This window comes from Eurytemora carolleeae, unplaced genomic scaffold, assembly GCF_000591075.1.
Source record: "Eurytemora carolleeae unplaced genomic scaffold, Eaff_2.0 scaffold1024, whole genome shotgun sequence".
NCBI lineage: Eukaryota > Metazoa > Arthropoda > Copepoda > Calanoida > Temoridae > Eurytemora > Eurytemora carolleeae.
Genome location: NW_019396916.1, coordinates 111,420 through 122,001, shown reverse-complemented (window position 1 = coordinate 122,001; position 10,582 = coordinate 111,420). Strand labels below are relative to the sequence as shown.

Sequence of the window (10,582 nt, the reverse complement as noted above, 5' to 3'; positions counted from 1 at the left end):
TGATATGATGTAGGTATACAAAATATGTTGATATGATGTAGGTATACAAAATGTGTTGATATGATGTAGGTGTACAAAAACGCGTCTTGAACTGATAAATACAGCCCATTTGTTTATTTTATTTATATTGCAAAATTATTCTTACTAGGTCTAAAAAACTCATTTTTTCGATACTGTCAGGCATATAATTTGCTTATATGCTTCTTTATTAGTGTTTCAAGTATTTTGATACACATCTTATAATATAGCGATTTGATCTAAACAAAGAGTATTTATGAGTTTGATAATAATAAATATTCTCAAATCAGTTATTTTAATGCATCAAAGAAAACTTTAGAATTGATACAAGGTGAATTCAAGCATAGTTTCACCCTTCAGTAAAGGAAATAGATAGTAAATGAGATGCTTTTATATCGTTTATTTTGGAACAGTAATATCATCTTCTGTTTCTACTTCCGGTAAACCATACAGAGATCTAGCCATTCTCTCGAGTGCCATGTTTCTACCCTCGATAGGTCTAAAAACATATATAAATATAAAAACTATTTTATTTTTTCTAATTCCGCTATATATCTGTATTTATATTTTATATATGTAGAGATATATTGATTTGGTTACTCAGCTCAGGAGAACTAAATTGGAATGTGTTTATTTTGCTTTTGTCTAAAATCGTAATTTACGACTAAATGCGGGGAAACTATGTGTAGCCTGGACAACGCTGAGTTTTCATCAAGCTAGTAGTTGAAGGGAGTGACCAGCTATGTAAGGTAGTTGAACTGAGTATGCAGTGTTGTGGAAAACTTTTTTCGGATTCATTTGAGACATATAACACTTTTTAAAGATCTGTAAATCCTGAGTTTGAGCGCAAATTAGACGTTTTCAGAATAAGGTTTTTTAAATTATCATTAATATAAATATTAATTTTAAATAACGACGACATAAAATGTGAAAAAGTTATACAATAAACTACAGACGTCATGTATAGGAACATGTTGAGAAAATTAAAATTAATCTTATCATCGAAAATAAGTAATCTTTTTTAATTATTAGTTTCTATTTTCTCATTATTCTGGTTTCTCATTATTCACAAAGATTTTTGCAGATTTTCTAGAATTATTATTGAAAAGACGACATTTTAAAAATTTGAAGAAATCTGCGAATAAATTCAAAGAAGATAAGAAATTCATTATAATAATGAAAACGAAATAATTGATTCTAGCATTGATGTTTTGACTAAATTTTTTTGAGAAATATGTTCCTAACCATCTAATTAGATTACTGTATAATTTTACTTTATTTTTCGTTGTCGTTTTTAAAAATAAAAAAAAATAATTCTGGAAACGTATCCATCCCCAAATGGGAGTTTTGAACGTCCAATTTGCGCTCAAACTCAGGATTTACAGATATTTAAAAAGTTTAATATGTCTCAAATGAATCCGAAAGAAGTTTTCCACAACACTGCATACTAAGTTCAACTACCTTACAAACCGGTCACTCCCTTTAACAAAGTATGAATTGAATAGCTTTTTTTAGCCTATTTTTTTTTATCAGAAACTGAAATAATCTTTTTTTTGTTTGTTTTTGTACATCACAAAAATAATTATGAGGGCAGTATGACGTAACATAATGCGAATTTAAGAGCTGTTTACAATTCGTTTACGATTTAAATATATTTTTTGTCGTTCCAAATATTTTGCAAAGATGTGAAAATGCAAACTGTAAGTACATTTAAAGGCACTAGAAGGCAGTAGAATCACTTCAAATAGTTTGGACAGTCCCATGTAGGTTTAAAAATGCCTTGTTTAAAAATGATTCGGAAAACCTCAAAAATAAGATAAATTATATTTTAAAAAAAACCTGCAACAAGAAGGACAGAACCTTGTTGCCAATTTCTCCCGACATGTTTCACAGATGGCGTGTCCATCTGAAACAAAAATTCAAGGTTGTGTAGCATAAGGTTAGATACTCGGGATGTACGGAAAATGACGTCTTAAAATCTGTAAATGAGGTCTAAAGAATAGTTATTATTCAGCAAACAATAACAATTTGGTATAAACTTGTCTCAAGCTGAAAAAAAATGTTAATGAATAAATTACGTATACATAAGGGACGTCATTTATAGATTTTGATTGTATTTGCCTTGGAGTCGACATTTCCCATACATTGGAGCGCATCTGAGTATCTATTCTAACTAAATAATCTTGATTAAAATCAAGAAAACTTTGCTAAATGTTGAAATCCAATGCATAAAAAGAATGCTTACCAACACATTGCCAAATTCTAGTTGGTGGTGACATTTCCTAAATCATTTTTGGTTATTAATCTTTTTATTCTTTCGGCATACATATAAACTATATATAAATGTGGCGAAAGATAATCGATGACTATAGGATGTAATATCTGAATGATTTGTTTGAAATTAAATTGATTTTTTACGGTCTAAGTCATATGTTACAATTTTCTGAATTTGTATGAGCGCTACGTTATTCGGTATGAGACGTCTTTAACAATTTTCTTCTTATAGACGCAACAGATAGAAGTAAGATTAGTAGCGATCAAAAGCGCTTTTTTATCGCATTAAGCCTATATCCCCTTTCATTTTTCGCGAACACTCCCTTTAAGTCAAATAATCTAAGTTTGCAATATCAAAGGTTTACATTATCAGGTTGTACAGATATAGGGATTAGAATTTTAAATTTGTGGAAAATAAACTCACCCAAAATGTTTGAAAAATACGATAAGTTAAAGTGAATTGCAAGTAAACAAATTATTGTCTAAAACTTCTTATTTGTATCCGGATAAAATATGCGCTTCTAATGCTCATGCGTGAAATCAAGACTGGAGAGGCGACAATTAATTACAAAGTCGTAGCAGTACTCTCGCATAAATTTGACCTTCTTCTGGTGTCAGCATTTTGCAGTGTATTCTGATTGAATTAACAAAAATGTCAGTATTACACAATTAGTTCTTTATTTCTAAAAATTTGATGATTTCAAATTGCTTTTTGTACTTCAATAAGAACAAAATGTTTTTCTCTCTACAGTAATTGTTGGTTATATTAAATCCATACAATAAAGCCGACTTTCATTTTCAAATTTTGATTTTATACCAATCTTCTAAACATGAGAGACACGTAAACATGTAAACAAAGTGAAGTTGGCAATCAAAAACTTCTTTTAGTTTGAAGTATTATTTATAAACAGTCGTCTGCATTGCATTGATATAATCGTGGACAAAAATATCAATTTACTTCACCTCGAAGCAGATCGGGCATTCAAACTCTGATTTCCACACTGATTTCTCGTATGCTTTCTCATCAAGGGATCGCTCACTAAGATCAAGATTAATTAAAGAGATTGCTCGTTAAACCTTTATCGATCATCAAGGATATCGAAGATATCTATATTTATATTCAAGGTTAAAATTGAGTGCCTGGAAGCTCAAGTATACTTTGGCATAGTATTAAATAACATCTTTAGTCTTTTTAGATAACCTTTGTGTTTAAATAAGGCTTTGAAAATTTGTTTTTCTTGAAAAATATTTTTTTAACCTGCTGCACATTTTTTGAAGCAACTCCAGCATTTTGTTCAACGCGTAGATAGAATTTTCATGATCTTTCTAAAAATAAGTTCTTTATTATCTCAAGTCAATTAAGAGTTGCGGATTTTTACCTCAATATTCTCCATTTCGTTGATTTTAGCAGTATGCACTTCTTCCAGCTTATTTACGAGGTCACGCTGTTCTGCTTCCTTTTTCTGCTCAACCTGCATGGCACAAAACAATGTTTAAAAAAACAAAAGAAAAAAGTAAAAAAAAATATTTGATCAATTTTTTTTGTTTACATCTGCAAAAATTAATTAATAATAACTAAGTATAGTTTAAAACAATTTGTATTAATATTTTCCTGTGTCTCCTTATGGCTGGGACCAGATTTAATGAATTGCAAGACATAGCTGAGCTGAGTAGACTCATTTCAACTATTTCTCCTTAGTATGAAAATGTGCAAGAGAAGCGGTTCAGCTATGTCTACGTGGTTCAGCTTCTTGTTGTATTCATTAAATCTAGCTTCTGACCTCTTCTATTTTTGCTTTAATCTCCTCCCGCCACTTAGTCTCAATCTGACTTTTGATATGTTCGAATGAAAAGGTTGGAACAATCTAAGAAAAAAAGCTAGGATTATTTAGTTTTGATGGGAGGGGTTGAACATCAAGGCATATTAAAAAAATATAAATTCGCGTACAAACTTAAAAATAAACAAGCAGAGGATCTAAAAATGTTGATAATGCTCATAACATCAATAATCATGGTTTTGTATGCTATGTGCATTGTGCAATGTGTATTTGTTTTTAGTTTTACAGAGGTCGAATTCTAAAAGTTTGAGGCGCAGCTTAAATTTAATCCGCGGCTCAAATATACTTGTGTCCACTTAAAATTGAATTCAATGTTTCAAGATTTTAGCCGCGCTTAATTGAAACCGGTTTTTGGCGGTTTTAAAACGCGGCTCAAATCATTCAATTCGGACTCAGGATCTTTTTATTTCATTGCAAAATTTAATTGAGAAAAATATTAAATTTATTATTAACAGATTAAGATAATCTGTTGCTTATCTAAATTTTATTTAAAAGTTGCAAACTGACCTTGACATCAGTCTGGAGTTCTAAGTAACCATTACTGTGTTCCTCATACAACACATTCGTATTCGCCTCAACATTACAATTCTTCTCCAAACTTTTCTAAGAAATTTATTTTTATTTTTAGAACTTTTGGCAATTATTCTCCTTTTCACCTGTTTATTAGGCCTTGAGATCCAGTTCTGTTTTCTGTGCTTTATCATATCCATTACTTAAAATATTATTATGGGTTATGTATGATGTAAATATTATTATGGGTTATGTATGATGTAAATATTATTATGGGTTATGTATGATGTAAATATTATTATGGGTTATGTATGATGTAAATAAATGTATCTTTAAATTAAAATTTTTCCTGTGATCCAAAATACTTTTTGTAAAAGAATAATTTAAAAACTCTACTTATCTTCTGAAAGAGTAAATATTTTTAAAACATAACATTTTTAAATATAATTTTCAGAATTTTCCAGCAACCTTTGGAAAAATAAAATGTATAGAACTTTAATTAGCATTAACTATGAGATCCCTCCTCTAAATATCTCTTATTATCCTGGCTTCAAATATCTCTTATTATCTTGGCTTCAAATATCTCTTATTATCCTGGCTTCAAATATCTCTTATTATCCTGGCTTCAAGAAATATCTCTTATTATCCCGGCTTCAAATATCTCTTATTATCCTGGCTTCAAATATCTCTCTTATTATCCCGGCTTCAAATATCTCTTATTATCCTGGCTTCAAATATCTCTTATTATCATGGCTTCAAATATCTCTTTATATCCTGGCTTCAAATATCTCTTATTATACTGGCTTCAAATATCTCTCTTATTACCCTGGTTTTAAATATCTCTTATTATCCTGGCTTCAAATATCTCTTATTATCCTGGCTTCAAATATCTCTTATTATCCTGGCTTCAAATATCTCTTATTATACTGGCTTCAAATATCTCTTTTATTACCCTGGTTTTAAATATCTCTTATTATTATCCTGGCTTCAAATATTTCTTATTATCCTGGCTTCAAATATCTTTATTATACTGGCTTTAAATATCTCTTTTATTACCCTGGTTTTAAATATCTCTTATTATCCTGGCTTCAAATATCTCTTATTATCCTGGCTTCAAATATCTTTATTATACCTATTATCCTACCTTCAAAATCCCTAGTTATTTATCCCACCTTCAAATATCACTTCAAACAATCTTTAGCACTCTGCCTCCAAACTTTCTTTATTATCCCGCCTTCAAATATCTCTTTTCGTCCCACCGCCGCCCGCCTTTAAATATCGTTTTATTATCCCGCCTTCAAATATCTTCTTAATTTCCCGCCTCCAAATATCTATTTCAGGGGATATTAGTTTCAAAACTAACACATGGCCCATTTCTAACACTGAGTGCTAGAAAATGGGCCAAATCTACAAAAATATCGTTTTTCAAGAGTATATATCTTTAAAACCAAGACGAGAAGAACAAAATTACACCATATATTTATAAAAATGGCTAAAATTATATATTGAACCAATAAATGTCAATTTCAAACTAATAATAAGGTATGAGAATTAGTGTTTGATGATTCTTGATTTCATTTTCGAGTTTCAGCTCATGTCATGTTTTCGGAACATATCCTGGTTTTGAGACAATTACCGGAATTCACATCAATGTTAATTTTCAAGTATAATTATGCACTTATGAAACAAAACAATATTATTTGATAGGGTAAAATATAAACAAATACTCTGAATATGGGCCGGGATGAAAAAACCCAGTCTTTCAATTTGTGCCCATTTCTAACACTCAGTGTTAGAAATGGGCCAAGTGTTAGTTTTGGAACTATTGTCCCCTGTATTTAATATCCCGTCTCCAAAAATTCCTTTATTTCATACCTAACGATCGTTTAGTTTGTCTGGCCCATTCCTCTGCCTCTTTCTTAGCGGATATAGTTAACCTGGGAATTTTAAACAAATAAAATAAAGTTAAAAAAAATCAGTTTATCAGTTTATCAGTTTATCAGTTTATCAGTTTATCAGTTTATCAGTTCATCAGTTCATCAGTTTATCAGTTTATCAGTTTATCAGTTTATCAGTTTATCAGTTTATCAGTTTTTCTTGAATCAAAATTGAAGAGTATAAAAGAACTGAACTAAAAACTACAGCTCAGTTGAAGTACCGTGGACTGCCTATAAACCAGATATTATTCAGTTTAACCCTGCAGAACTTTGGAAACATCGAAAGAATTTTAAGATGATATTTAGGTTTTGTATAAAATTGTATTAAATGATTAAATGATTTAATACTGTTCCCGCATTATTCATGGATATTTTTTTATTGTTAAAACTACTGGGATTTTGGTATGGTGGTAACAAAACCATCGGAAAATTTTTAAGATGACATTTTATAAATTCTTTCAATTTCTCCGATGTTTTAGGTTAATCTGTAGCAAGATGTTTATGTGACAGTACTCCAAATAAATCATCTCTTTTAGAGAAATACATGTATTATTCATTTACCGTCCATATATCCTCCTTTGAAGTACTGTACTTCTCCATCCTTTCCCAATAGTTTTCTTCAGATCTGCTTCATTGTCTGAAATCAGTTTGGTAGTTTGGCTAATTAACTAAATGTACAGGGTGTCCCAATAAAAAAGGGAATCAACCCTATTCAGGCTGACGTCTGGTTTACCCAAAATAGTCTGTGGGGGGAGTCCCCTCTCTATTTCCTTATTGTGATGCAAATCTATAACATTTGATACATTTTTAGAAAGCCTTTGAGCTCTCCCATTAGTTACGAGACCATTAACTATTAGTGAAGTTGTTTTAGAAGGATCTTGTCATAACAAAACTTGATTGTACCCATGAAAAAACAATATTCAATTAAAGCTTATTTTTTTTTGGTACAGGGTGACATGAAAATCTAAAAAAACTTTGGTAATTCATAATTATTTAATTATCTTGAAAACTTTACTTTTCATGTTTTAGTTATTTAGATCTTTAAAAGAAGTTTCCAAAAATGTCTGTACATTTGTTTAGTAAAAAATTGACAATTTTAGATTCAAAACTAAATTAAAAGGTGTTCTTTTGGTTTTCTTCCGAATTTTAAATCTTGTTTTGGGGGTTTTTTTAAATTGAAAATTTAAAAAAACCCAATTTTGAAGTTACGTCAAATATAAAATATGTTTTGAAAACAGAGAATCCTAAGGAAAGCGCAGGAAAAGACAGGACGACATTTAGTTTAAGAATAAAGGCACTTAAAAAACCTCACCCGGTCAAAATTGACCTTCTCGTCACTGCAAAAAATTGCAAATTTTTCCAAATTTCAAATATCTATTGTAATTTAAAGTTATAAGGCAAAAATGTGCAAAAACAAAAAGTGCGCGAAATATGATAAATCATAAATTTAAATTTTAAAATGCAAATATATATGCAAGATTTCCAAAATTAAATTTTTATTCAAGGACAACCGAAAATGTTCAAATTCTCTTTAGAGGCATCTGTGCAAAAAAACTATGCCAAATTTCTCCGCAAAAAGAGTGCACTCTGTTCACTTTTGTTTAAGGCTTTCAAATGAGCTATAAAAAGTCTAAATCCAATGACCGGAAGTTGGTCTAAATATAGATTTAGTCAAGTGAAGGTAAAATAAGGAATAAGGTATAAGAACCCTCCTTTGAGGCTGAAGTTAGAAAAGTAAAAAAAAATTGAACAGCCTGAGACCAACACTTTTTTCTAAAAACGTCCCTGGAAATAGTGTTAAGAGACGACTTAAAAATCGCCATCACTTTCCGATAGTTGTTAAATGACAATGAGCTTTCCAAAATGTGTTCTGCCTTCTTTGTATCTTCAAAATTGATGGAGATATCAACGAACGATGTTGTGTTGCTTTTTAGTAAATTGAAAGCTCTTCGTCAATTTCGAAGGTGCACACAGAAATAACCACAGTTTAGAGTTTCTAAGACTAGGACTTAATTAGAACTACGACATTGGGTTGCTTAGATATATGAGAAAGTCAGATTTTTTGTCAAAGATTCAATTCTTTTGTTCAGCCATTTTGCTTTTTTTGTAAAATAAATAGAAAAAAAAGTTAAGCCAAATATAGCATGGAGGATGAATAAAGATCAATTTACTTTCAGGTTCTGGATGATGTGCTAATTCTTCTTGTAGTAGAAGAAATTCCTTCCTCAGACCGTACACCTCAAGCTCAATCTCAATCTCGAGACTGTAAAAAAAACATTTTACGAATTTGCCAAATATTTTTGGAAATTACGAACATTTGATAAATGAATTTGAATTCACAATTTCGAAAAGAATGTTCAAGTTTCAAAAATGTTTGTAAATTATAAATGTTTGGTGGTTCAAATTCATGCTTGCTCAAACTTACTTGCGAAGCTCAACTCTTTTTGACTCTAACAGCTTTTCCTTCTGCTCAATTTTAGAGGAGAGCCCTTCCAGCTCAACTACCAGTTCACTTTTCTTTAAACAAAAATGACTCTTTTTGACTTAACATTTAAACATTCTCAAATTTTGTTTGAATTTTTTGTTGTCTTACCTTTTTGTTTTTTCTCTCTCCCAGTTCTAAACAAAAAAAAAATATAGTATTTTTTTAATTTAACATGAATAATGAATGTTTTACCTCTACTCTTTAATAGTTCCTCCTCTGACACCTGGGGTAAAAACTCCTTAACAAGTTTGATTTAATTTTTTTTAAAAATATTTTAAAATGTTAAGTTTTTGTAAATGCTGGATGTACAAATGTCTTATGATTGGGTTCAAATAATTATTTAAGATTTTACATTCACATACTTTATTTTTGGATTTTTGGATTTACCGAGGGGAGGAAGGCAACACACTAGAGATGGGCATTGCTTTTGTAAACAAACGACATTAAAGTCTGGAAAGTCCTAAAACAAACTGTTTTGGATTTTAATAATTTTTGTTATTTATTTTGTTAAACACATCTTTTACTCAAATAATATATTATACTTTGATATCGGAGTTTGATATCAATTTTACTATAACATGGGTAGGTATCAAACAACTTTTAAACTATTTTAAACAATTAACTCACTGTCATATTTCGTGAGATACCCTGTATTCAATTGGTATGATTATAATCACTTGTTCGGTAATTTGTTCCTCTCTCCCATTTCTTAAGTATTAGAAGAATCCAGTAAAGGGACTACTAGTGAAAAAATAAAGGGGTATTGGTTGATTCCATCACTATTTAGATATGTACCCGTTTCAATGCTATCTGATGTTTCTTTAAAAATTTAAAAAAAAATTGAATATTGACGCCTTCCCCCCTGCTAATCCAGTTTTTGCCCCTATTACTTACGGATTCAAAACTCTCTTCTTGCCGTAATCTTAATATAGTCAGCTTTGGTTTCACAGAGTCGTCCAGAGCTTCAGTTACATCTTCAGAAGGTTCTTTACTAGAGTCATCTTCAGGGGGACTTCCTTCAGACATCTCTTCAGTTAGTTTCTCAGAGTTTATTTCTATTTAAAAGTGCATTTAAAGAACATTTTAATAGATAAAACTTAAAGGGACAGTCAGCGTATTTTCAATTGACCCTCTATGCTCGATTTCCAAAGGTGAGTTTGAAACCTATTTCTGATCAATAATGTAGAAGATATTATCGTATTTACAAGTTTCAAAGTATTTAATGTATTTATCTAATTCAAATTTGATCAGACAAAGTTTTTAAGGAAACCGTTGTAAATGGGGCATTGCCATCTTGGCATGGAGGGTCATTTGAAATTACGTTTAATTTCCCTTTACAGGGAGTATTTTTATGGTCTGATAGTTAATTTTAAAAAAAATTTATTCCTGTTTCAAGGATTTTTGATAATGAAGACGACATTTTCATATTTTCCAGGAATGTTTGAAAATCCAGCAATAGCGAAATATTATTTTAAAAACATAGTCAACAACAATATGAAATATCAACTATATACGAATGC

At 30.2% G+C, this 10,582-nt stretch overlaps 1 protein-coding gene across 1 annotated transcript; it reads right to left on the bottom strand.

Annotated features, from left to right (window-relative positions):
- Positions 1-303: 303 nt before the first annotated feature.
- LOC111710065 (uncharacterized) lies at positions 304-10,337 on the bottom strand. Its single transcript, XM_023484087.1, has 16 exons — positions 9,957-10,337; positions 9,255-9,300; positions 9,171-9,196; positions 9,003-9,094; positions 8,749-8,840; positions 7,139-7,214; positions 6,516-6,577; positions 4,787-4,842; positions 4,638-4,733; positions 4,074-4,157; positions 3,672-3,764; positions 3,551-3,618; positions 3,256-3,331; positions 2,264-2,300; positions 1,858-1,924; positions 304-517 (listed from the first exon to the last, which is right to left on the bottom strand). Exons 1-16 carry the CDS (start codon positions 10,086-10,088, stop codon positions 418-420), a joined length of 1,203 nt encoding a protein of 400 aa, XP_023339855.1. The 5' UTR covers positions 10,089-10,337; the 3' UTR covers positions 304-417.
- Positions 10,338-10,582: the final 245 nt, after the last annotated feature.

What these genes read in the sequence shown, in the direction of transcription:
- LOC111710065 (XM_023484087.1), bottom strand. Translation starts at nt 10,088, where the DNA reads ATGTCTGAAGGAAGTCCCCCTGAAGATGACTCTAGTAAAGAACCTTCT. An exon ending in TTAAAGCAAAAATAGAAGAG is followed by an intron (nt 3,765 to 4,073) that starts GTCAGAAGCTAG and finishes TGTGCCATGCAG; the next exon opens with GTTGAGCAGAAAAAGGAAGC. An exon ending in CTTCAAAAAATGTGCAGCAG is followed by an intron (nt 3,332 to 3,550) that starts GTTAAAAAAATA and finishes TCTTGATCTTAG; the next exon opens with TGAGCGATCCCTTGATGAGA.